Genomic DNA, 27,600 nt, shown 5'->3' on the forward strand with positions numbered 1-27,600 from the left:
TGGTGCTGAAAGACCATAAAACATAATGCAGGGATTTGAACTGTGTCGTAACGGTTTTCTCACGGCACGAAAAGGTTTTGAGAAGCCTTTCTATGGTCTAGCAAATCTCTGAAGGGTCTTTTATAGTGAGACCTATATGACCTATAAAACCCGTGAGGGTCTTCTCAAAGCAATGAAAGACCTTGAAGGCCCATAAAAAAAGTTTAACGGAGCTTTGACGCGTCTTTTAGGAAATATACGTGTCGTGAAGGTCTTCCTAAGGCACTAAAAGGGTCCTGCAGACTCTTAAATACATTTAGAGGATCTGTGAAGAGTACCTTCGGGGGACCTATATAAGGGTCGTGAAGGTCATCTTAAGGTACTAAAAGGTCGTAAAGAACTTTAAAAATGTTTAACCGAGCCTTGAAGGGTCTGTTTAGAAAACTTGAGGGTCGTGAAGGTTTTCTCAAAGCACTGAAAGGTCTTGAAGAGCCTTAAAAAGGTGTAGAAGGTCGTTGACGGGTCGGTTTGGGAGACATAAGGTCAATAAGAGTCGTGAAAGCCTTCTCAAGCCACTGAAAGATCGTGCAGAGCCCTAAAAAAGTTTATCGGAGCTTTGAAGAGACTTTTGCGAGACTTATTTGGTCCATAACAGTCGTGAAGGTCTCCTAAAGGCATGAAAGGGTCTTGAAGCGTTTTGAAAAGGTTTAGAGGAGCCTTGAAGGAGACTTATATAATCAATAAGAGTCGTGAAGGTTTTCAAGGTGCAGAAAGGTGTTGAAGAGCCTTAAAAAAGTGTATCGGAGGCTTGAAGGGTCTTTTTGGAAAACTTATAGGGTCCATAACGCGTAGCGTAGCTTTGAAGGGCCTCTTTGAGAGACTATGACCTACTGGAGTCATGAAGGTCTTCTCAAACCACTGAAATGTCTTGAGCTTTAAAAAAGTGCAGCAGAGAAACTTATATGGCCCACATGAGTCGTGAAAGTCTTGTCAAGGCACTAAATGGTTTTGAAGAGCCTTAAAAAGGCTTAGCGAAGCTTTAAACGGCCCTTTTGGGAGACAACATATATGAAGAATTAGTGAAAAGGTCTTCTCAAGACACTTAAAGGCCTTTAAAAAGATTAACATTTAGCTTTGCAGGAAGAAACTTTGAGCTTTAAAAAAGTGCAGCTCTTATATGGCCCATTCTTGTGGCACTAAAAGAGCCTCTTCTCAAGACACTGAGACGCCTTTAAAAACCTTAAAAAGGCTTGCAGGCACTAAATGGTTTTGAAGAGCCTTAAATAGGTTTAGCGGAGCTTTGAAGGGTCTTTTTGGGAGACTTATATTGCCGTAACGGTTCCTGAAGGTCTTCTCAGAGCACTGCAAGGTTTTGAAGAGTTTTAAACAGGTTTAGCAGCTCTAAAGGGCCCTTTTGAGAGACATATGACTTATATGAGGAGTCGCGAAAGAAAGACAATAAAAGGAAGAACATTAAAAAGCTTGAGTGGAACTTTGAAGGGTTTTCTCGAGAAACTTATATAATCCATGAGTGAAAAGGTCTTCTCAAGACACTAAAACTCTTTTAAAAACCTTAAAAAGCCTTGGGGGAGCTTTGAAAGTTCTTTTTGAGAGACTTATTGAACTTTGAAGGGTTTTCTCGAGAAACTTATATAATCCATGAGTGAAAAGGTCTTCTCAAGACACTAAAACTCTTTTAAAAACCTTAAAAAGCCTTGGGGGAGCTTTGAAAGTTCTTTTTGAGAGACTTATTGATCTATAAAGGGTCGCAAAGGTCTTCTCAAGGCACTAAATTGTTTTGAAGATCCTTAAAAAGGTTTAGCGGAGCCTTGAAGGGTCTTTTTGGGAGACTTACATTGCCGATACTGTTCCTGAAGGTCTTCTCAGAGCACTGCAAGGTTTTGAAGAGTCTTAAACAGGTTTAGCGAACCTTTAAAGGTCCCTTTTGAAAGACATATGACTTATAAGAACAGTCGCGAAGGAAATACAATGAAACGAAGAACATTAAAAAGGTTGAGTGGAACTTTGAAGGGTCTTTTCGACAAACTTATATGGTCGATGAGCGAAAAGGTCTTCTCAAAACACTGAAACGCCTTTAAAAGCCTTAAAAAGGCTTGGAGGGGCTTTGAAGGTTCCTTTTGAGGGACTTATTGATCTATAAAGGGTCGCAAAGGTCTTCTCAAGGCACTAAATGGTTTTGAAGAGCTTTAAAAAGGCTTAGCGAAGCTTTGATGTATCTTATAAAGGTCCTCTCAAGACACGCCTTTAAAAACCTTAAAAATCCTTGGGGGAGCTTTGAAGGCTCATTTTGAGGGAGTTATTGATCTCTAAAGAGTCGTAAAGGTCTTCTCAAAGCACTAAATGCTTTTGAAGAGCCTTAAAAGATTTACCGGAGCTTTGAAGGGTCTTTTTGGGAGACTTATACAGCCGATACTGTTCCTGAAGGTCTTCTCAGAACACTGCAAGGTTTTGAAGAGTCTTAAACAGGTTTAGCGAAGCTTTAAAGGGTCGTTTTGAGAGACATATGACTTATATGAAGAGTCGCGAAGGAAAGACAATGAAAAGAAGAACATTAAAAAGTTTGAGAGGAACATTTGAAGGGTCTTTTCTAGAAACTTATATGGTCCATGAGCGAAAAGGTCTTCTCAAGACATTTAAACGTCTTTAAAAACCTTAAAAAGCCTTGGGGGCGCTTTGAAGTTTCCCTTTGAGAGACTTATTGATCTATCACGGTCCGCAAAGGTTTTCTCAAGGCACTAAATGGTTTCGAGAGCCTTAAAAAGCTTGAGCGGAACTTTGAAGGGTCTTTTCGAGAAACTTATATGGTCCATGAGTGAAAAAGTCTTCTCAAAACACTGAAACGCATTTAAAAACCTTAAAAGGCCTTGGGGGAGCTTTGAAGGTTCCTTTTGAGAGACTTATTGATCTATAAAGGGTCGTAAAGGTCTTCTCAAGGCACTAAATAGCTTTGAAGAGCTTTAAAAAGGGTTAGGTAAGCTTTGAAGGGTCTTTTTGGGAAACTTTATGTGGCCCATAAGTGAAAAGGTCTTCTCAAGATACTGAAACCCCTTTAAAAACCTTAAAAAGGCTTGCATGAGCTTTGAAGGTTCCCTTTGAGAGATATTGATCTACAAAAGGTCGTAAAGGTCTTCTCATAGCACTAAATGGTTTAAAAAGGCTTAAAAAGGTTTAGCGGAGTGAAGGGTCTTTTTGGGAGACTTATATTGTCGATATGGTTCCTTGAAGGTCTTCTCAGAGCAACGCAAGGTTTTGAAGAGTATTAAACAGGTTTAGCGAAGCTTTAAAAGGTCCTTTTGAGAGACATATGATTTATATAGCGTCGCGAAGGAAAGACAATGAGAGGAAGAACATTAAAAAGGCTGAGAGGAACTTTGAAGGGTCTTTTCGAAAAACTTATATGGCCCATGAGTGAAAAGGTCTTCTCAAGACACTGAAACTCCTTTAAAAACCTTAAAAAGGCTTTGAAGGTTCCTTCTGAGAGACTTATTTCTCTATAAATGGCCGTAAAGGTCTTCTCAAGGCACTAAATGGTTTTGAAGAGCCTTAGAAATTTGTAGCAGAGACTTGAAAGGTCTTTTTGGGAGACTTGTACGGCCTATAAGCGTCGTGAAGATCTTCTCAAGGCATTGAAAGGTCTTGAAAAACCTTTCAAAAGTTTAGCGGAGCTTTGAAGTGTCCTCCTAAAGAACCTATAAGGGTCACAAAGGCCGTCTCAAGTTACTAAAGAGTCTAGTAAAGGTTTCCGAGGACTCGAAAGGCATTAGAATTGATGATGAAGTTTTAAATGAAGTGATGAATTAATGTTATGTTATTTGAGGCTACGTTACGTTATGTGACCCTACATTACATGACATTACATTACGTTATATTACTGTAACGTGATTTATAAATTCGGGTTCGATTTATATCAATATTTATTAAACAAAACTAAAACACTATAAAAACTGTACAATTTATATCGACTATTTATATCACACTTCGCAATTTATATCAGATTTTCGCGCTCAATGTTTCGTCCGTACTCGATCTCGTTCGGTAGTAAACTGCCTGCGATGTTCGGTCCGCAACCATTTATACACGCAAGCAATGTAAGTCCAGAACACTCGCGTAATTACCAGATACGTCGCAACGTTCCCACTATCGCGCGTTAGAACGTTACATTACGTTACATTACGTTACATTACGTTACATTACGTTACATTACGTTACATTACGTTACATTACGTTACATTACGTTACATTACGTTACATTACGTTACATTACGTTACATTACGTTACATTACGTTACATTACGTTACATTACGTTACATTACGTTACATTACGTTACATTACGTTACATTACGTTACATTACGTTCCATCACGTTACATTACGTTACATTACGTTACATTACGTTACATTACGTTACATTACGTTACATTACGTTACATTACGTTACATTACGTTACATTACGTTCCATCACGTTACATCACGTTACATCACGTTACATCACGTTACATCACGTTACATTACGTTACATTACGTTCGTTACATTACGTTACATTACATTACATTATTCTCATACAGTCATATAATACAGTACAAAGGTGGATGGTGACTCCTCACCTTCTATTTTCTTCCCTTTCATTACCTACACCACTGTAAAGAATGATGTCAGCCAGTGACGTATAGGTAAATACGAAAAAATGGCAAAAATAGAGAAGACATTAAATGAAATTGGCACGTGTAAACAAATTCTGAATGGAGTGCGCGTCAGAGCTATTATTTCGTAACAAAGCAGAACATTTGTTTGCCAGAAATTATCTTGCGGGTACAAAGAGGAACAGTACAAAGTAAAAATTACGAGAAAATGACTTCATTTCAAACTAAAAGTATGGGATGATTTTCGAATGGTCCCGTTGTGTTCCAGACTCCAGTGATGAAAGTCGCACTACTTGTCGTACTCGCTACCACTTTGGTTCAAGCTAAAGTACACAGTTGGGTAAATTTAAAATCAAATCTAGTTCGGTATTTTACAGTCTCTGCAGGAGAATCAAGGAAGCGATGGCGGGGAAACGACGACTAGATATGATCGGAGTACCAGTACGACGGTCAATATGAGGGATGCGATGCAGGGAACTGGAAACAAGTTGAGGGACAAAATCAAATCCGTTACTATAGGGGATATTTGCACCGCAACCACGAAGCCTCTTAGACAGTAGATGCGGGAGAAGACAATGGAAATAAATGTTTTTTTGAAATGAACTTTGTTTAGTGTTCAGGAATCAAAATCCAAAGGTGGGGATGTTAATAACCGTAACAACACACCGTTACGTCACTCGCAAGGTGGCATACTTCGAACGCGGGACAAAGTACCTGTCCGAGGGATCGGATTCGGCTAGCAATCTGACTCTTTGTGTGCTAGATGAATGGTAACTAAGGTTTTTAGAACTCTCAAAGGCATACATGCCTTTTAAAGAGATGGGGGGGGGGGGGTTGTTAACGCTTCTTGGTGATTATTGGAGGTCTTTTGAAGCCCGTGAGCGCTATTGCAACCTATTTCCTGTTCAAGGCTATTAAAACCATTTTAAAACTAACAAAGGCTCATACTAATCTTCAAACACCTTTCAAGGCGAGTCTCTTGCATATAATCAAAGAGTGTGGGGTTTTTACAGCCGGTTAAGGACTTTTAATGCTCTTAAAGACTCATGTAGATTCCCAAGACCTCTCAAATACTCTCAAAAGGCCCTTAAGAGAATCTTAGGATCCGTTTATCTGCATAAATAAAAAGAATGTTTGCGTGGGTGTCTGCCTGTCTGTCTGTCTCTTATGCTTTCCGAAACCGTTTATCCGATTGCGATGAAACTTTGGGAAATGGTTCGACGTATTTTTAGTAGCCTTATGGACCTTTAACAGGCTTTAAAGAACTTTTCATAGTGTTTAATGTTCGAATTTGAAAGAACCTTTAAAAGTTTTAGGCTATCAAACCTTTTTTACAAGTTTTTGGGATCATGCATGAGAGATCCTAAAAAATTCCTCATTCCTATTTTTAAAAGCTGGCAAGGGCCTTTAAAACTTCTTAGGAATCTTTAATGGTGTTAAACAAAAGGATCATCAAGGTTCAGTTTTCAAGACTATCAATGACTAAGGCTCTTAAAGTCATTGGAGTGAAACTTAAAGGCACTTTTTGGCGATTCACGGAGGCTCTTTGACGTATTTCATAAAGGTCTTTGAAGAATGTTTGAGAAAAACCAAAAAGATTTTTTTCTGAACGACAATGAACTCAACTGGCGTCCCCTAACCACCGATAGAAAACCCGCACTTCCGTCACGTGCTTGGCTTTAAACAGAACGTAACGAAAATCTAAGATATCGTGGTAACCGCAAATACGTTTCTAGTTATCGCCAGACATACTTTCGTTCACGTTAGCTATTAAGCGGTACATGTGAAAATTGCCCTAGGTTGTCTAAAATACAAAGTCAAAACCAAGCGCAATTGTACGTTACCCTTTAATCAATCAGATCAATCTTCACGTACCGAATTCACAAAAAAGCAGTAGCCTCCGCAACAATAACGGGGTCGATTAGATTAAAAACTGTCTTCCATTGTTAACGCAACCTGCATCGCTAATGATCACATTGGAGTAAAAAATTAATATCCTCCATAACTGCATTCAATTTTTTTCCTTTCATAATTTATGTAACTGCACTGGGAATAACATGACCGGCATAATTGGGTCGCCTCCCGGTTATAAAATGCGTCGGTTTTGCAAGAATGGGACATTATTGTCGAGATGCGGTTCGTTATATTCCTACTTGCAGTTGCGCTCATTTTCGCAGTGGTGGAGGTAACGTCCAAAGGTTCGTTTCTTCCAATAATTATCGATTTTAGGCGCAAGCGATTGGGGATATAATAAAAGATGCCATGGGAGGAGGTGGCGTGTTATCCAAGGGTGTGAAGGAGAAGGTGCACGGTATGATAGATAAAGTGAAGGACATCATGTCGAGTGAAGGAGGAGTATCGGGTGCCCTAGAAAAGGTGATGAAGGAAGCGGGAGGAATTATGGGTAAATTTGGCGGAGGTATGGGCAAATCAAAGTTAGGGGATGTCGATGTCGGCGATCCTGTTACAGACTAATCACGACTAACCTGCACTAATAAACTGTTGTTCCTCTTAAACCACCAAAGGTCCTTTAATTTTGATCTCAGAATCCTGCATCTTAATTCCAGAGAGATTCCAGACTAGTAGAATTTTGAGTCTGGAGCCCTGAATGAAAAATTCGTATTGTAACACAAACCATTTGCCATGAGCCTTGAGCTGGTCCCTAAAAGACACATAAACCCTCAAGTCTTTGAGACCCTATAAATATAACAAACTGTCTCCAAAGGTGCCCCAAAGAGCATCCAATAATCGCCAGGAGACCTTTGGCGCCTTTACGATTCACTCTTCTTCTTCTGTTCTAAAGGTTCTGAAAAATTCTTGGAGCTCAAAGTTTCTTGTACAGGTCTGGGATGCACGTAGTCTTGAATGGGTTGAAATCGAGAACCCTTGAAAAGTACCTTAAAGGTTCTTAAAGGTCATTATTAAAACCTATTAAATGTAGGTACCTTTAAGGACTAATCAAGGCTCTAAAGGCTTGTAATTTATTAGTTTACTTCCTATGGGCTCAACTCCACTACTGATCGTTATGTATTAGCTCTAAAAGACCCTTAGACATCCTTAAGGATGCTCCCAAAGGCTATGCAAAATCTCGACGTCAAATGTCTATTTAGGCGTCTAAAGACCTCTCGACGACTTTTGAGTTTTTTTTTTGTTCCTTGATGGTTTTGAAAGCCGAACCATAGTGAGCCCTTTTTTGAAGGCGTTTAAAGATCCCTTAAAACTGTTAAAGGCCCTCAACGGCCTTTAAAAATTCTCCACTTTGATTATATTTAAGAGGCGCTCCTTGGAAGGCATTAAAACACTTAATTTTAACGGCCTTTAACAATGCCTTCCACCCCGTCCCCATTGCCTTTCCTCTCGCTTGTCCCTTGTCCTTCCACTCCCACTTCACAAGCCATTTTTCCTTTTTTCCTCCCCTATCTCTTTCGTTCTCATACCTTATTACTTCTCCTTTCCTTTTCCATTTCTCTCTTACTCTCCTTTTGCTTCTATTCGTCTGTTTTGTCTTCCTCTGCGTCTATTTTTAATATTTCCCCTGCTTTTTCTTATTTTGCCCCTTCTTCCTTTCTTTTCTTTCCTTTTACGCTAATTTGCTTCCTTTAGCGCTTTTTCTTAATCTTCGTAATTTCATATTTTTCTTTTTGTTATCTTTATATTAATCTTTCTCTTTTGTCTTATCTTCTTCAGATCATCCTCTGCGTCCAGTTCCTAATTTCTGCTTATCTGTTTCGATACATTTTGGTGTTTCCTTCTTACTCATTTTACATTTGTACTCTGCTGTTTCTATTCCCCTTCCTTTGATCCCTTGTTCCGTCGTATTTTCTATTGTAATCTCACTTTCCATATTTTATTATGATTTCTCTCTCTCTTTTTCCTCATTACATTCTTCTACTTTCTCCCTGACCTTCTCTATCTGTTTCTTTTTTCTCTACATACCAATTCCTTTGCCTTTCTTGTTTTTCCTGTTTCCCCTTCTTTTATCGCACCCTCCTTTGCTCCCAGTAATTTCTTCTGCATCGTTTATCTTCCTTTAGCGCCCCCTTCGCAATTTTTCTCCTCTTCATCTTCTTCTGCTGCGTAATCCTATGCTTCTTCTTCTTCTATCTCTTCATCTTCCACTTTATCTTCTTCTAATTACTTTTCTTAGCTCTCTACTTCGACTGCATCTGCTTTAGATTCATCTCTCGGCTCCTCTTCTTTACCCAATCTTCCTTTACCTTTTTATGTTTCATTTTCCGATTTTTCGTTACCCCCCCCCCCTTCCTTTTCCGGTTTCTTCATTTCCATACATCTTCCCCTGCTTCATCTTACACTTGTTCACATTTTCGTGATTGCTCCCCTTCTGATTCTTTGCCTCCTTGCTTTCCTCTGCCACATATTATTCTCCACCACCTTCCTACTCCCTTCCACCTCCATTTCCAGTCTCCTAATCTGTTATACCTTACGTCGTACACGCACCTCAACCTTCAATTCTTCTTTGACTTTTCTGTTTACTGTTACTGTTCCCTTACACCTTCTCCCTTTTTTTTTCTTTCCCCACGTCTTCATCTTTCTATGATTAGTACCCTTCTTCAGTACGTTATCTGCTTATGCTTCTTTATCTTTTGAATTTTAATTATGTTCTTTTTTTCTATTTATCTTTTTTTGTTCATATTCCTCTTTCCCTTTCTTTCCAATCCTATTTTTAATTTTCCATTCCCTTTCTCCCTTCAACTTTCTTTTCCCATGTTTTCGTAACTAGCTCTTTTCTCTTTTTTTCCATTTCCTTTTTTTCCTTCCGCTTTACCTTCCTCTTCTTTTCACTTTTTAGTGCCTCATCCTTTCTATCTTTTCTCTTGGTATACTTCCTGTGACACCTCTCTCCTCAGCCGTTTCCGCTTCATCTTCTTCTGCTTCCGCTATCTCTATTTCTGCACCGTCCTATACCTTTCTTGTTTATTTCTGTCCGTTTCCTATTCCTGTTTCACTTCCTTCCTTTAATGTTTTACCCCTTTTGCTTAACATCACCACGCATTTAACTTTCACGCTTCTTTTCCTCTTAGTCTCTTTTTCCCTCTCCCTCTTTACACCTGCGCTTCGTCTCGCCATTTTGCCCATTTCTTTTTCCTTTTCCCTTTCTCTTTCCCTTCCCATTCTATGTTTTCCTTTTTTGTACTCCCATTTCCTTTCATCTCGCATTTCCCTAGTTTTATTACCCTTCACCTTCATCTTACCAGTTCCTGTTTCTTTGTTTTCCCTTGTTTTACTCTCACCATTTCCCCACTAATTTTACATTCTCCTTCTTTTCACCTACTCTTTCTCTTTTCTAGCACTTATTTTTTTATTATTCTTATATACCTTTAGGCGTCTCGACTTTCGGATCTCTCCATATCCTTTTCCCTTGTCCCTTTCTCACTCTTCTTCTTCTACTCCTTCTTCTCTTCTACCTTCTACTTGCTCTCCTCTTCCCTATCTCTGTTTCCTTTTCACTACTTTACTAAATATTCTCTGTCCATGCCATTGCTCTTCCACCTCACCTAACTCCTCCCCATTTCCCTTTTTCTTTCCTCTTTACCTTTGTACCCCTTGCACCGGTTCCACTCACATTTTACAGCCCCTTCCTCTTCCTTTTTCCTTTAACTTTTTTCACCTTTCCTCTTCTCTGTTTACTTCTCTTTTCTTGTTCGATTTCTCTCCTTCTTCCTCTCCTTTTGCTTCTATGCGTCTGTCTATTCCCCTCTGCTTCCTTTTAAAGTATTCCTTTTTCTTTTCTTTTAAACTAATTTGTTTCTTTTGACACCTTTTACTAAATTTTCCTTATTTCATCTGTTTCGGTTTCTTATCCTTCTCTCTTCGTTTTCTATGCCATCCTGTGATTCCTTTTCATTTTTTCGATCCCCTTTCTCATTTTGGCTTTCCCTTGTTCTGTTTTCTTTTCCCTTTTGCTCTCTTGCTTTACTTAGAAGTTTTTTATGCTTTTTGTTTCCTTCTCCTCATTGTATTTCTTGACTTTTTTCTCATCAAATTCTTTTTCGTTCTCTCTCTCTCTCTCTCTCTCTCTCTCTCTCTCTCTCTCTCTCTCTCTCTCTTTGCTCTAGTTTTTATTCATTCATTTGCTCTTTTTAACTCCTTCTGCATCGTTTATCTTCCTTTAGCACCCACTTCTTCTTCTACCTATTTCTATGCTTCTTTTTTTCCTTCTATCTCTCTTCTTTTAATTACTTCCCTTAGCTCCTTTGCTTTGATTATCCTTTTTCGGGTCTCTACTTCGACTACATGTGCTTTAGATTCATCTCTTTCGGCTCCTCTTCCTTGCACAATTGCTTTGCTCCCATAACGTTCTTCCCTTCTTCCTTTTCTTAGCCTTTCTATGCCGTATCTTCACTTATCTTTTTTGTAGTTTCCTTTCGCTTTCCGCCTTTTCACTCCCCTCCCCAGCTTCTTTCATTTTCATACTTTTCCCCCTTCTTCATTATCTTACACTTGTTTCTATTTCTCTGATTGTTCTCCTTCTGACTTTTTGCTTCCTTCCTCGTCGCATTCTCATTCTCCTGTTTTTCCTTCCTCTGGCACTTTTTATTATTTGTTTCGGTTTCCTTTTTTAATTATCTTGTGTTTCCGTTTATATTCTTCTTTCTCGACCCTTTCTTGTTTTTCTTACGTCTTATGTTCCTTATTCCCATTCTCGTCTCAATTCCATTCTCTTTTCCTACTCCCTTCCACCTCTATTTCTCGTCACCTGACCTGTTGTTACTCTCACCCCACCTTCTGCCCCCACCACAACCTTCAATAATACTTTCTCTCTCTTCTAAATTTTAATTCTTTTGCATATTTCTCTTTCCCTTCCTCTCCAATCCAATTTTCCTTTAGTCCTTCCGCTTTCTTTGCCATGTTCTCGTTACTAGCTTCTTTTTTCGTTTTTTACTACGCCCCCCACCCCGTCCCCCTTTTTTCCCTCCTTCCTCGTTACCTTCCTCTTCCTTTTGCTTTTCCCTACCTCATTCTGCCTATCATTTTTTCTTGCTATACTTTCCTTCTTCCTCTTCCCTCTTTGAAGTTAATTGCCCGTCCTTCATCGTATTTATTTCTGTATTGCTACCTCTTCAAGGTGTGCCAAAAGGCCATCAAATGTCGGTGTCTTAATGGGGGGGACCCCACGAATTATTTTCTTAGGTGCTGTTTTTGAAAGTAAAACGTGCATAACTTTTACATGCGACAATTAATTGTTCTCAGATTTTTCATGCACATGCCTTTAGTGGTGCCAAGCAAAACTTTGGAAATTGGAGGAGGGGGGGGGGGTTGAAAACACGTTCTGCACTTCATGGTATTCTAATGAAAGGTCTCATCGAAATGAATTCCAAACTATAACTCTCCTGCGCGACCCTCTTTCGAGATCAAGGGCTGGAGAGGGTGGGGGAGGGGGTAAAAGTTCTTTGGATCTTTCATGGTATGGTATGGTAAGGAAATGTTTTCTACTGCCGCCCTTCTTTCTTACTCCTTATCAAAATAGGGGGTGGGGGAGGCACTGGTTTTATCATTCATGGTACTCTAATGAACTCTACCAACTACCGTCCTTCTTACTCACCCCTTATCAAAATGGGGGTAGAGGGCGGCGCTGGTTTTATCCTTCATCATACTCTAATGAAAGGTCTCATCGAAAGGAATTAATTTCTACCAAACATAGTCCTCCTCCTCGGCCCCTTATTGTAATCGGATGCAATTCCTTATATCTCAAGAGGGCATCGTCGGAGGAGGCTAGTTACAAAGGGCGATTGGGACGTATGGAAGAAATATACCCATTGATTGTTTAAATTGGACCAATTTCGTCACTGAATTGTGGTAGCCAATTAAATAATTAAATTCAATACTAAATAACTTGCTCGGTTTAAATTAATTGTAATTACTAAATTAAATTCCAAGAATAACAAACGAAATTCAGATAATTATAAGATAATTAAACAGCATTTTAGTAGGGATTAATTTATCTAATCGAAGATATTACTTAATTAGTCCATCCAATTATCAAATTTGGGTACATTTAACCACAATCTCAAAGAATCTTAAACTAATTATCAATTGCTTAATTAATTTAACAGAAAGAGAAAACCAATGCAGCAGCATGGTATTAGTTAATTAATCCATCAAATTATTGAATTTAATTAAGTTCAGTCGTAGATAAAATCGCAATCGGAATATCCATCGTTTTGGTGATTACCTTAGTTTAAATTAATTAAATTTCGTCATTTAATTATCTTAGCTAATTACATCACAAACCGATTATGCGTTTTTTTGGCGATTGCCTATTGCAGAGTCTTCCAAGGCGATCTTCCTTCGAAGACAACCTTGGCGATGCCGATTAATTGTTTCATTTTTATCAGACCGAACGTGAACTTGCGACGCACGCGCCGTCTCGACGCCGTGACGCAACTCAAAATCGATTCTCCCTTTTAATCAAATTCAGTTTGGGAAATATTCGAAGCACCTCTCGACAATGTTTCGCGACCTTTAGGCTATGCTCTGATTGCCGAACCATCCGCATAGCAAGCCAATACCTACGGATTATCGATCAGGTAAGGCGAAAATGGACGAATTTTGCACTGTTTGTCATGCACGTTTCTAATTTTATTTGTTTCCGTTGGTATCACATCCTATACACCTATCGGCTTAGAATGGGCATGTACAATCAGAGATTATCATTATTATTATTATGTTTTGTGATGTATTTGTATGCTTTTAGCTCCGCCGAATCGAATGAGCAGATCTGTTAAAGCATCATTCGCAGACAACATTAAATTAAACATACATTGGTACAGTAATTATTATTATTATCAGCATGATTGATGTTGGAGGGATGCTTATTAATAAATGTCGCATGTCTGTGCATGATTTCTTCAGCGACAAAAACCGAAAATTTGTCGCTACAAGCCAACAGATGCTTTAGGCATACAAGTATTGAACAAACGAAATCATGAGGGGCGCCATTTTGGTGCAAAGAAACTCGCGCGCGTTTCTGGCTAAAATTAGTTGCATTTTCATGATTATTGCTCTTGTACTGATTAAAATAAATAACAGCATGTGTGAAAGCATCAAATATGTGAATTAGGTAACTAGTGTTGCATCCACCAGCCCACCACCCACTTGTGGAGGTGATCAAAAGTGTGAAACGCTAAATCTACATAAAGTACTCTTCCGCCTTCGGGTTCATTAGGTGTAGCCTCCAAAATTGTTACAAGTCAAATGTATTAACACGTACATTTACAAATATGAAAAGTATCAAAGTTCAAAACTTTACTCGGCCTTGGTTGTCGCGTTTCGATTATTGTGAGCCATCCATATATCACTTTCCGCGGTAAATTTCGTCATTATTTAACCCCGCCGTAAATCTTTCTTGATTTTTGAGTATCGCCAAAAGATTACTTTTCAATTTGCAATCAAAAATTTATAAAGCAACGATGTTAAGCATTCCAGAATCCCCAAAATCGTAAGAATTTCAAAAACCTTGAGGATTTTAAGAATCTTTAAAATTTTATGAAGGTCAAGAAGTAAAGTATTTCCAGAGAATTTCAAGGTCATTTCAAAGGAATCTCGAAGAACATTCATAGAAAAGATTCAGCGAAAATAGATGATTTGAAGCATCAGACCCGGAAAATTAAAAAAAAAGAGAATTTTAAAAAGAATTTCGATTAAGGTGCTGAAGACTGGCGTATCGCGGATGGATCTATAGAATTTTACCAACCTTCGTCCTATTAAGAATTCCAGAGACATCTGAAATCTCGACAATTTCAAGAATCTCAAGAACATCAAGAGTTTCTCAAGAATATGATGAATCTCAAAAGTCAACAATATTAGAAATCTCAAGAACAACAAGAAACCTCCATAATTGGAGGAATCTCAGGAATTTCAAGTTTCCCAAAAATTGGGAGAATCTCGAGAATGTCAAGAATCTCAATAAATAATCACAAGAATATAAAAAAACTCATGAATTTTTAGAATTTTAAGAATTCCAAAAATTTGCGTAGAATCTCAAACATTTTAGGAATCGTAAACATCTCAATATTTGCAATCTCAACAATACCTACCGAGAATCTCAAGAATTTCAGGAATCTCTAGAATCTCAAGAATCTCCAAATCTCAAAAACACCCTCCAAAACAATCCCCAAAATAAAAAAAAATCTCAAGAATCTCGAGAATCTAAAAATCTCAAAATTTCACAAAAAAACCGAAAATGTCAAAAATAGCAAGAATCTCGAGAACCCCAAAACTCTCCAGATTCTCAAGAATATGAAGAATCACAGGAATCTCAACAATCTCACGAAACTCGAGATAATAGAGAATCTCGAGAATCTAAAGAATCTGAAGAGTCTTCAAGAATCTCAAAAATCTCACCACAGAGAAGGAGGAAACGATTCCTAGAATGACCCAAAAATAAAGTACCTCAAGACAATTTTAAAACATACCATAAGCTGCAAAGGGCTTTCAAGGTAATCTTGAATAATATTCATAGAAATGATCTAGAGAAAATGGAAGATGTGGAGAATTTGAACAGTGTTAAGGGTAAAAAGTCGCTGAAGCATTAGGAAGATCCGAAAAATATAAAAAAAGGAAATTTTTAAAGGAATTTCGGGAGGTTGAAGAGTGGGGTGGCGTTGATGAATCTGTAGACTCTTAACAACCACCGTCATATTAATTATATTTTAATAATTTCAATATCCTAAGTTTCAAGAATCTCAAAAGCATCTCAAAAAACTCGAAAATCTTAAAAATATCAAGAATCTCAAGAACCTCAAAAATATCAAGAAATGAAGAATTTCAGGAATTTCAAGAATATGAAGAATCTCACGAATCTTAAGAATGTCAAGGATCTCAACAATCTTGAGAATCTCAAAAACATCCAGGATCACAATCAGAATCTCAAGAAATTTAAGGATTTAGAGGATCTCAAATACTTTAAAGAATCTCAAAAACCTCAAGAATCTCGAGAATTTCAAAATCTCAAAAATCACGAAAATCGCAAAAGTCAAAAATATCAAAAAAAACCTCAAAAACATCAAGAAATCTACAATTTCAAGAATTGGAAGAATCCCTGAAAGAATGAAGAACCTCAGGAACCACAAGAATCTCAAAAATTTGAAGAATCTTGAAAATCTGAAGAATCTCAAAAATCACATGAACCTAAAAAATGTCAAGAATTCTCAGAATCTTTCAAGAATCTCAAAAATCTCAAGAAACTTAAGAATCTCGAGAATTCCGAGAATTTCACGAAACTTATGACCTCAAAAATCCCGAAAATATGAATATCAAGAAATTCAAAAACATCAAGAAACCCCGAAAATCTCAAGAATATGAAGACAATCACAGAAATATCAAGAAGCTCAAGAATCACAAAAACATGAAGAGTCTCAAGAATCTTGAGTATCTCAAGAAAATCAAGAATTCCAAGATCATAAAATTTTAAAATATCTCAAGAAACTCAAGAATCTCAATAATATGAAGAATCTTAAAAAAATCTCAAGAGCCGCAAGAATTTAAAGAATCTCGAGAATCTTAGGAATCCTCAGAGTCTCACGAACCCCAAAATCTCAAAAATCTGAAGAATCTCCAAAATCCAAAGAATATCAAGGACCTCAAAGATCCCAAGAATCTCAAGATTGTCTCAAAAATCTCAAGAATATCAAGAATGTCAAGAATCTCAAGAATCCCAAGAATCTCAAGCATCTCAAGGATCTCAAGAATGTCCATAAACTCCAGAATCTCGAGAATCTCCAGAATCTCAAGAATATGAACAATCTCAGGAATTTCAAGAATATTAAGAATCTCAATAATCACATAAGGATCTCAATAATCACAAAAATCTCAAAAACATCAAGAAACCTCCAGAGAATTTTAAGAATATAAATAATCAGGAATTTCAGAATATGAAGGAAGTCCAGGAATCTTAAGAAACTTACAAAGTGTCAAGAATATTAAAAATTTCAGGAACATAAACAATCTCAAGAATCTAAATAATCACAAAGATCTCAAGAATCTCAAAAATCTCAAGATTCTCAAATCTCAAGGATCTCAAGAATCTCCAGAATTCAAATAATATCAAGGACCTCAAGAATTTCAGGATTGTCAAGAATCTCCATAATCCAAAGAATATCAAGGACCTCAAGGATCTCAAGAAGCTCAGGATTGTCAAGAATCTCGAGAATCCTAAGAATCTCAAGCATCTCAAGGATCTCAAGAATGTCCAAGAACTCCAGAATCTCGAGAATCTCCAGAATCTCGAGAATCTCCAGAATCTCAAGAATATGAAGAATCTAAGGAATTTCAAGAATATTAGGAATCTATTGACATTCCATAATCACATAAGAATCTCAATAATCACAAAAATCTCAAAAACATCAAGAAACCTCCAGCGAGAATCTCAAGAATATAAATAATCACGAATTCCAAGAGAAGAAGAAGAATACGAATAATATTAAGAATTTCAGGAACATAAACAATCTCAAGCATCTAAATAATCACAACGATCTCGAGAATCTCAAAAATTCAAAGAATATCAAGGACCTCAAGGATCTCAAGAATCTCAGGATTGTCAAGAATCTCAAAAATCTCAAGAATCTTAAGAATCTCAAAGCATCTAAAGGATCTCAAGAATGTCTAAAACTCCAGAATTTCGAGAATCTCCAGGATCTCAAAAATATGAAGAATCTCAGGAATTTCGAGAATATAAAGAATCTCAATAATCACATAAAAATCTCAATAATCACATAAGAAAGTCAATAATCACAAAAATATCAAAAACATCAAGAAATCTCCAGAGAATCTCAAGAATATAAATAATCAGGAATTTCAGAATATGAAGAATTTCAGGAAGCTCAAGGATCTCAAGAAACCTACAGAGTGTCAAGAATACGAATAATATTAAGAATTTCAGGAACATAAACAATTTCAAAAATCTCAAGAATCTCAAAAATCTCAAGAATCTCAAGGATGTCAAGCATCTCAAGAATCTCAAAAATGTCCAAAAACTCCAGAATCTTGGGAATCTCAAGAATCTCTAGAATTTCAAAGGATATGAAGGGTCTCATGAATTTCAAGAATATTAATCTCAATAATCACAAGAATCTCAATAATCACAAAAATCTCAAGAATCTCAAAAACATTAAGAAACCTCCAGAGAATCTCAAGAATATAAATTAGCAAGAATTTCAGAATATGAAGAATCGCAGGAAGCTCAAGAATCATAAGAAACCTACAGAGTGTCAAGAATGCGAATAATATTAAGAATTTCCGCAACATAAACAGTCTCAAGAATCTCAAAAATCTCAAGAATCTCAATAATTTCAAGATTCTCAAATCTCGAGAATCCAAAGAATATCAAGGATCTCAAGAATCTCAAGATTGTCAAGAATCTCAAGAATCTCAAGCTTCTCAAGGATCTCAAGGATCTCAAGAATCTCAAGAATTTCAAGAATCTCCAAAATCCAAAGAATATCAAGGATCTCAAGGATGTCCAAAAACTCCAGAATCTCAAGAATATGAAGAATCTCAGGAATTTCAAGAATATTAAGAATCTGAATAATCACATAAAAATATCAATAATCACAAAAATCTCAAAAACATCAAGAAACCTCCAGAGAATCTCAAGAATATAAATAATCAGGAATTTCAGAGCATGAAGAATCTCAGAAAGGTTGTCGAAAAATATTGCACTAATTTTGTTTTTATTTTTAGAATGTTAGTCTCTATCGATTTCGGACTTTATTTCTCGTCCATCATCAGGCGATACGTCGGAATGGCTAAACGAATCATGAAATGTGGTGAAAGTATGTATTTACTGAATGTTATTTTGAAATTATTTTGGATCTGTATAATTTATGTGACGAAGGATAGACATTCTAAAAATAAAAACAAAATTAGTGCAATATTTTTCGACAACCATAGACCACACACTAATTCTATATGGAGACATTCATCAACAATCTCAGAAAGCTCAAGAATGTCAAGAAACTTACAGAGTGTCAAGAATACGAATAAGTATTAGGAATTTCAGGAATATAAGCGATCTCACTGATTTTTTCGCTTTTACAGGAAAAACCTTCTTAGAAGACTTTTTTCTCTTCTCTCTGCTTGATTTTTGTCATTTGACCGAAGTCAAGCTCCCGAGCGATGCCGAATGCGAGAAGGAATCTTGCAGAAGAAATTCCTCCGGAGGCCCGTCCTAAGATCATGATATTGCCTCCGCAAGCGTTTCAAAATTGTGACCGTGTCATCCGGAAGCCAGTACAGCACGGCCATCACCTAGTGTTACTCAAGGACGTTTGTCTGAGTCTCCGGGCTTGATAAGGTCAGTCTAAGGTGTTCTCATTCGGCCACAATGGCAACCTGTTGATTCTGGTGGAACCCTGTCATCTGATGAAAGGGCATCTTCTATCGCGTAACTACTGCTCTGTCCTGAACGTCGGGGTGCCCCCCCCCCTCCACGAGCTAGTGACCTAGACACCGCCGACGCGTGCTATTTTCACATAAACGGGTTGAGGATAATTATCTTAAGCTTAATAAATGAATTGACTTTGGCTTTGGCTAAAAATAGGGACTGTACACAAGTTCTTGTCACTGACCTAACAGACCGACAGACATACAGAACGACCGACATCATCGAGATTTTGTTTGATTCGGGCTCCTGGTGCTGAAAATGTGTATATCCGTCAAAAAAGTGGGGGGGGGGCATTTTTTCCCCAGTGCATACCTCCCTTACTACACGTGCGGGTGGTGAACAGCGATAGAGTACTTAGGTACTGTAACACTCAGAAAAGGCTTCACCAGTTAAATGGCTCAGTTGATTATGTGATGCTCACGGCTGCTCCAGTGACGCTCCGTCTCAGGACCTGATAAGATTAATCTGAGGTATAGGTACTGATCCTCCCATTCGGCTACAATGGCTACTGATTCTAGTCGAAGAAAGGGTTCTGTCTGTTCATCTCAGACTGTGACACCGGAACAATGATCACCTTGAGCCCCGCGCTCCGCCGAAGCAATTTGTCCATAAGTTCGTTTCAGCACCGGCAAATTTGAGTACCTACTCCAGAAAGCTTGGGCTTCTTCTCAGACTGATGACCTGAACCAGGCCCCGGAATGCTCCCTGCTCCCTTCTGACCTGTGACGCTTGATCCCTAAGTAGAAACCAATTTCGAAAGAAAATTCAAAGGGCTGTAACTTTTGAACTAGTAGCCCAATCTTGAAACTGTTTGAAATTATGGATTCTACAGCCCACATTCTATAAGAAAATTTTTTTCCGGGTCGATCTGAGACAATTTTTTTTGAGGGCCTCAAAAAAAGGCAGTGTATAACCTTCCTTTTTTACCAAAAATCGACTGCACCAAAATTTCTGAGGAAAACACCTTTTCTTATTAATTTTGGTGCGTAGAATCCGAAACAATTCGTACTTTTTCAATCAGACTTCTCAATCAAAAGTTATAGACTACAAACCAATTTCGAAAGAAAATTCAAAGGGCTGTAACTTTTGAACTAGTAGCCCAATCTTGGAACTGTTTGAAATTATGGATTCTACAGGCCACATTCTATTAGAAAAATTTTTTTCCGGGTCGATCTGAGACAATTTTTTTTTCGGGTCGATCTGTAACAATTTTTTATGAGGGCCTCAAAAAAAGGCAGTGTACAACCTTCCTTTTTTTAGCAAAAATCGACTGCACCAAAATTTCTCGGGAAAACACTTTTTCTTATTAATTTTGGTGCGTAGAATCCAAAACAATTCGTACTTTTTCGATCAGACTTCTCAATCAAAAGTTATAGACTAGAAACCAATTTCGAAAGAAAATTCAAAGGGCTGTAACTTTTGAACTAGTAGCCCAATCTTGAAACTGTTTGAAATTATGGATTCTACAGGCCACATTCTATAAGAAACATTTTTTTCCGGGTCGATCTGAGACATTTTTTTTGAGGGCCTCAAAAAAAGACAGTGTGTAACTTTCCTTTTTTACCAAACATCGACTGTACCAAAATTTCTCGGAAAAACACTTTTTCTTATTAATTTTGGTGCGTAGAATCCAAAACAATTCGTACTTTTTCGATCAGACTTCTCAATCAAAAGTTATAGACTAGAAACCAATTTCGAAAGAAAATTCAAAGGGCTGTCACTTTTGAACTAGTAGCCCAATCTTGAAACTGTTTGAAATTACGGATTCAACAGGCCACATTCTATAAGAAAAATTTTTTTCCGGGTCGATCTGAGACAATTTCTTTTGAGGGCCTCAAAAAAAGGCAGTGTATAACCTTCCTCTCTTACCAAAAATCGACTGCACCAAAATTTCTCGGAAAAACACTTTTTCTTATTAATTTTGGTGCGTAGAATCCAAAATAATTCGTACTTTTTCGATCAGACTTCTCAATCAAAAGTTATAGACTAGAAACCAATATCGAAAAAAAATTCAAAGGGCTGTAACTTTTGAACTAATAGCCCAATCTTGGAACTGTTTGAAATTATGGACTCTATAGGCCACATTCTATAAGAACATTGTTTTTCCGGATCGATCAGAGACAATTTTTTTTTCGGGTCTCAAAAAAGGCAGTGTATAACCTTCCTTTTTTACCAAAAATCAACTGCACCAAAATATCTCGGGAAAACACTTTTTCTTATTAATTTTGGTGCGTAGAATCCAAAACAATTCGTACTTTTTCGATCACACTTCTCAATAAAAAGTTATAGACTCCTAACGCCCCCTGGCCATCGCTTATTCTGGTGGTCCACAATCAGTCGCTTGATTTTGTGTCTCCACCACACGGGGTTGTATTTCTTTGCTTTGGGGAAGGTAAAATCGGAAAGCTGATTCTTAGCAACCCGTTGTTGATGGTTGTTAGAAGACGAGGTATATAGAGCCGCTTACTTTTACACGCGAGGCACGTGGCGCAATGGATGCTCTCACCGATGCTATTCGGAAGGTTGTGGGTTCGAATCCCGCTGCCGACTGCTCTGTCTGGGGTTTTGTCAGGGGGTTTTCCTCAGACATACGTAGCTTCGCATAATGCTAGCATTATGTTGAAATCTACGAGGCGAATGCTGGAGCAGTACTCTCCCCCTCAGCACCCTAACTCCGTTCCTTCCGTTCCAATCCCTAACTTTACCCATCCTTACAATCCCGTTCTCTGGCTGAAGAGGGCCAGGAAGCCCTGAGCAGCCCGCCTCCGGTATTCCTGTAGTCCGGAGTGCCGGAGGAATGAAACACGTTGGCCTTTTTCCTTTTTTTTTACACGCGGATTCAGTACAATTTGACTTTAGGAAAGGGTATTGTGCCTTTAGCCAAAAATAGGGACTGTATACACAAGTTCTTGTGACGGACCTATCGGTCACCTTTTTCCATTCGAAAAAATGAAACGCGGGAAAACGGCCCTTTTACCTACGTATCGTGCGTAACTTAGAAACTGGAATTGCGTTACATTCAAGTTCACTTACCTCCGAATACGACGAACATTGTTTAAAAATGCATATTAATTAGTAGCGATACTGAAAGTACGCGACCCTGTATGGATTACTTTACTTTGAAAAAATTCAATAAAGCCGGCACTGGTAGCGAAAGCGGGCTGCGCGCGTCGCATGCCAGAAACCTCGGCCAGACGCCTCTAAGTGTCGTCCAATGAAATAATTGCATTATTTAATTCTAGAATCCGGGAAGGATCGAGGGTGGCAAACAGTTGAAAATTTTTGGCAAAAAAAAGCAAGACTTTTCGATAAATAAAAAACAAAGTTCCGTTCGTCGCGTTTAGTGTAAACTTCCGAAAAATTTAACGTAAGTCTCTCTTTCCCCCCAATTCGTTTTGCATAAATTTGCATGGTCTTCCACGAGACAGATAATCAATCGTAGATTTATTTCGCATAATTTCCTTTAAAAAATTTGATTGGGTTGTATTGACAAAACCGTGGCATGGGGTAGGGTCGTGCCAGTAGTATGAGCGAGCTTATTGCCCATGCGACTGTTCGTATCCGAGACCTAAAGTGCTCGTTATCCGGACCAGTGTGAGGAATTCATTTTGTGTCTGTTGCAGGTCGCACTCTCCTAACGAAAGCAAGATGACCGATCGCAAAGCAGTGATTAAAAACGCCGACATGAGCGAGGATATGCAACAGGACGCCGTCGACTGCGCGACCCAGGCCATTGAGAAGTACAACATCGAGAAGGTACCGTGTTCTTTGCGTGTCTTCGCGATTTAATCCAAGCCGTTTCAGGATATCGCCGCTTTTATCAAAAAGGAATTCGACAAGAAATACAACCCGACATGGCACTGCATCGTAGGTCGCAACTTCGGATCGTACGTCACCCACGAAACGCGCCACTTCATATACTTCTACCTGGGACAGGTGGCAATATTGCTATTCAAAAGCGGCTAAATTTTTAACACAAAAAGTCATTCCCTCAGTATTCCAAATTCGGTTTAATTAACTTAGAGCACAGCTTCCTCCCTGATTGATTTAATTTTAAATCGTCCAAACTCATTTTCTAACAATCGCAGAGATCGCTTAGGAAATGTAACGAAATCGATAGTTTTATAATTGGAATAAATATAATTTTTTCTCTCTGTTCACCCACTCATCGTGTTTTTCTTTTTGCGCAACGAACGCTCTTGACCATATAACATTCGGGTTAATTTTCGCCATTTTCAGTGATAAACGCAACTGCCATCATCGGGACTCTTTATGTGATATAGGTGATCATGTTTGTACATAAATTAGGTTGCGAGAGAGTCGACCTTTATTTAATTTTAGAGCGGGGGAGAGAGAGAGCGGCATGGGGATTATATGGTCAAAATACGTTTTCGTTCATTTGTACATAAGAAGTTTAAATATAGTGCTAAAAATTATGTAAATGTTTACCTTGTTATTCCTTCAAATTCTTAAATAAAATGGGAACGTTGTAACAATTCCTCGTAATCAAAGGAGGTCGATTATGTTTGGGGGTCTTTTCTTACTCGTAGTGTTTAATCGTTAATATGTAGAGGTATGTTAGGGGGAAAGGCGCGCGGTGATGGATTTGGTTCTTCTAAAAGGATGACTAATTTAGTCGATAGAAAAATAAAAAAAAAAAGCTGCCTTCTACCGGTCAGCAATTTGGAAGAATTAAGTTTCAGAATCGCGTGGGTATTTGGTTGTGGATGACCGATAGGTAATTTTTTGCACAAATTGTTAACCCGGAGGCTTGTTTAATTTTGTCACCTTTACGGAGTACGTTAGGTTTCAAGAATTTAAAGGATATTCGTGGCCGCTTCGAGACGTCCATAATTTTTAATTTGTATATTGTATGTTTATACATTACATATATTTTATCATTTAAATCTTGGAGAAGAGTACACTAAAAGATTCTTTCCGTACTATATACATTTAATATTCTCTTAATATATTATATACAAGCTAGCGTGTTATTATTTCATCCTTTTTCTGTCTTGACACCCAGCTATGGAATGACTTATTGTTCAGAAAGTTATAAATCAATTGTTTCGAGCTTCCGTTATATGCTACTAAGAAGTAGACAAGAAATTATGTGTACTGTATTTTCCCATGTCTACTTTAAAATATCAATATCTTCTGAAAGACGCCTAATTTTATGCAACCAAAATAACTTCTTAAAACAAAGATATTGACTGCCCCATTAATTAATTTTAATATTGCCGGTAACAGTTTGAGAGGTTCCACCCTGTATATACGACGATGCACACATTTTTGAGAGTTGGCAACCACGCAATTTTTAGGAGGGGTTAACAGGTCAAAGGGAAAACGATTTGCGCCATCTGGAAAGCACTAACGTGGGTCAAGTTTGGGATCTTGTCTTGACTGGCAGTCGTGAACGCGTCGCTCCATAAATGTTTGTTGTTATTTTGTGTTATTTACTGCAGGTAGTAATTTTTGCATTTCTTTATATCGTATTTGTGATTTGTATGCCGCATTTTATATTTTTTGTTTGTTTCAATTTTTTTTTTTGAAATTTACTTGATTTAACCGCAATGGAGAATGACATGTTTAATACCGTTATCCTTTTGTTTGTAATCGTTTACGTTTTTGGTGTAATGTTTGCTTAATTTTTGTTTATGTGTTGATTACTTAGTCATGTGCGAAAAGTAATAGTATATAAATAATAGCATATAAATTATTATTTTAATATGTGGAAATTATACCGATTCGTTTGATGTATTGTGATAATTCACCCTTATGGTTAGGCAACATACCGCTACCTGTAAAGCACAAAAAGTCTTCTAAAGTGCCTCAAAAATCATAGTATATTTTTAACGAAAAAAGTTTAACAATTATTTAAAAAATGATTCGCCGTTATCAGTTTTATTAACAAAGTAAAAAGAGTCGTCCCCTAGGTCGACAAATTCCTCAGCCTCGCAAATCCCGCGGGATCCCGCTCAATTAATGTGCGGGATTAATCTCGCAAAAATGCTGCGGGATCCCGGTATTGCATTCCCTAGTTTCTAGTCTATAACTTTTTATTGAGAAATCTGATCGAAAAAATATGAATTGTTTTGGATTCTACGCACCAAAATTAATAAGAAAAAGTGTTTTCTCGAGAAATTTTTGTGCAGTCGATTTTTGGTAAAACAGAAGGTTATACACTGCCTTTTTTTGAGGCCCTCAAAAAAAATTGTCTCAGATCGACCCGGAAAAAGATTTTTCTTATAGAATCTGACCTGTAGAATCCATAATTTCAAACAGTCCCTAGATTGGGTTACTAGTTCAAAAGTTACAGCCCTTTGAATTTTCTTTCGAAATTGGTTTCTAGTCTATAACTTTTGAGTGTTTTCCCGAGAAATTTTGGTGCAGTCGATTTTTGGTAAAAAAGGAAGGTTATAAGGTTATACACTGCCTTTTTTTGGGGCCCTCAAAGAAAATTGTTCCAGATCGACCCGGAAAAAAATTTTTCTTATAGAATGTGACCTGTAGAATCCATAATTTTAAACAGTTCCAAGATTGGGCTACTAGTTCAAAAGTTACAGCCCTTTGAATTTTTTTTCGAAATTGGTTTCTAGTCTATAACCTTTGATTGAGAAGTCCGATCGAAAAAGTACGAATTGTTTTGGATTCTACGCACCAAAATTAATAAGAAAAAGTGTTTTCCCGAGAAATTTTGGTGTAGTCGATTTTTGGTAAAAAAGGAAGGTTATACACTGCCTTTTTTGGGGCCCGAAAAAAAATTGTCTCAGATCGACCCGGAAAAAAATTTTCTTATAGAATGTGGTCTGTAGAATCCATAATTTCAAACAGTTCCAAGATTGGGCTACTAGTTCAAAAGTTACAGCCCTTTGAATTTTCTTTCGAAATTGGTTTCTAGTCCATAACTTTTGATTGAGAAGTCTGATCGAAAAAGTACGAATTGTTTTGGATTCTACGCACCAAATTTAATAAGAAAAAGTGTTTTCCCGAGAAATTTTGGTGCAGTCGATTTTTTGTAAAAAAGGAAGGTCATACACTGCCATTTTTTGAGGCCCTCAAAAAAAATTGTTCCAGGTCGACCCGGAAAAAAATTTCTTATAGAATGTGACCTGTAGAATCCATAATTTCAAACAGTTCCAAGATTGGGCTACTAGTTCAAAAGTTACAGCCCTTTTTTGCGAGATTAATCCCGCACATGGAGCGGGGTCCCGGTATTTCGGGATCCCGCAATCCCTAGTGACAGACCACATCTCCGTAGTTTCATCTACCCCGCCACAGAACCTGCACGTGAGCTCTCCTACAATAGTATACTATTGTAGGAGAGCCCAATATCTTGTGCCGGTGATCTTCCTAATCTGGCTTCTATTCAGTTTTAAAAGCTTAGAAGATTCAGCTTGGCCAAGGGGCCCTGTGAAAAATGCCCTGAACTGTCTGCGACTCCGGTCCTGGTCACCCAGTCTTTAATTCTAACCCTAACAACGGGGGGAGCAATTCCTAGAGTGACGAAGACCTCACTGCAGGCTCATCTGGCTTCTTCCCGAGCTAGCTCGTCCGCCCGTTCGTTGCCCGACCCTTTTCTGCAGTGTGCTGGCGCATAATTTATCTAAAGTTCGCCTGCAATCAAGCGCCGCCGTAGCCGATCGGAACCTCTATTTGCTGACAGGGCCTTAGGCTGCATATGTATATATGCTTATTACGGTCATTTCTGCGGAGGTTCTCCTGTGCACAAGTCACGAGAAGGAGAAAGCAATATATACAGCGAAAAATCGGAACTGTATGAGGTATTCTAATGAACCTAGGGGTCTATCAAGCCAACACTGAAAACGTTGACTTGCCCTATAATTATCGATGGCAACTCTGGGAAAAAACTACGAGCAAAGGCACCTACCTTTCAAGTCGATATGGGTTGCACGAATGAACTCCTACGTTGTGTAATCGGTTCTTGTATGTGTTAGGACGTGAGACATAATCGGGAAGGGAATTAAATAAAAGACAGAACTTTTGTGCGTAAGCTAAATTACAAGAACAAATAAATATATTACGCACACAAGACCATACCAGGGAAACCTTCTACGGGACAAAAACCCCGGCACAAATACATGAAATAAATCACCTGCAGCAATGAAATGCAAGAGAAAATGCACATAAATAAAACATCTCAAATTGTATGATAAAAATCAGATAATCAAATCAAATGCTATTAAACAAGTTCATAAAAACAAAATATACAAGACATCATAAAAGCAGTGGAAAACCTGATAACTCAATTCAGTACAAAAACCCCTCAAAATACCTGTACGAGTAATTGAGATATATGCATACAAAACATAGGTAGGTATATCATATTTTGTTTCAGATCTAAAGGTGTCTTGCCCAACAATAAAGGTGGATTATCACAGTATTTCCTCCACGGAATAAACGGTTAGTTAAACATACAACTATTTCATATTTTACATATTCCTCAGTGCATGTATTTTCTATTTTCTTACCTAAACATGCTATAAATACGACCTACTTTGTATAATTTAAGCGAACACTGTTTTTGGTTGG

At 37.8% G+C, this 27,600-nt stretch overlaps 1 protein-coding gene and 1 long non-coding RNA gene across 3 annotated transcripts; both read left to right on the top strand.

Moving 5' to 3' along the window:
* Positions 1-4,897: 4,897 nt before the first annotated feature.
* On the top strand, positions 4,898-5,246 carry LOC116160954. Its single transcript, XR_004143357.1, has 2 exons — positions 4,898-4,971; positions 5,021-5,246. It is a non-coding gene; the product is annotated as an uncharacterized LOC116160954 (long non-coding RNA).
* A 7,810-nt stretch (positions 5,247-13,056) lies between these two features.
* Positions 13,057-24,033, top strand: LOC116161714 (dynein light chain 2, cytoplasmic). 2 transcript variants are annotated; one of them, XM_031475167.1, is made up of 3 exons: positions 13,057-13,192; positions 22,671-22,803; positions 22,852-24,033. In XM_031475167.1, exons 2-3 carry the CDS (start codon positions 22,696-22,698, stop codon positions 23,011-23,013), a joined length of 270 nt encoding a protein of 89 aa, XP_031331027.1. In that variant the 5' UTR covers positions 13,057-13,192; positions 22,671-22,695; the 3' UTR covers positions 23,014-24,033. The 2 variants fall into 2 exon arrangements, with proteins under 2 accessions (XP_031331027.1, XP_031331026.1); XM_031475166.1 differs by lacking the exon at positions 13,057-13,192 and adding an exon at positions 22,253-22,414.
* The last annotated feature ends 3,567 nt before the right edge of the window (positions 24,034-27,600 follow it).

This window comes from Photinus pyralis, unplaced genomic scaffold (genome assembly GCF_008802855.1).
Source record: "Photinus pyralis isolate 1611_PpyrPB1 unplaced genomic scaffold, Ppyr1.3 Ppyr1.4_LG10, whole genome shotgun sequence".
Lineage (NCBI taxonomy): Eukaryota > Metazoa > Arthropoda > Insecta > Coleoptera > Lampyridae > Photinus > Photinus pyralis.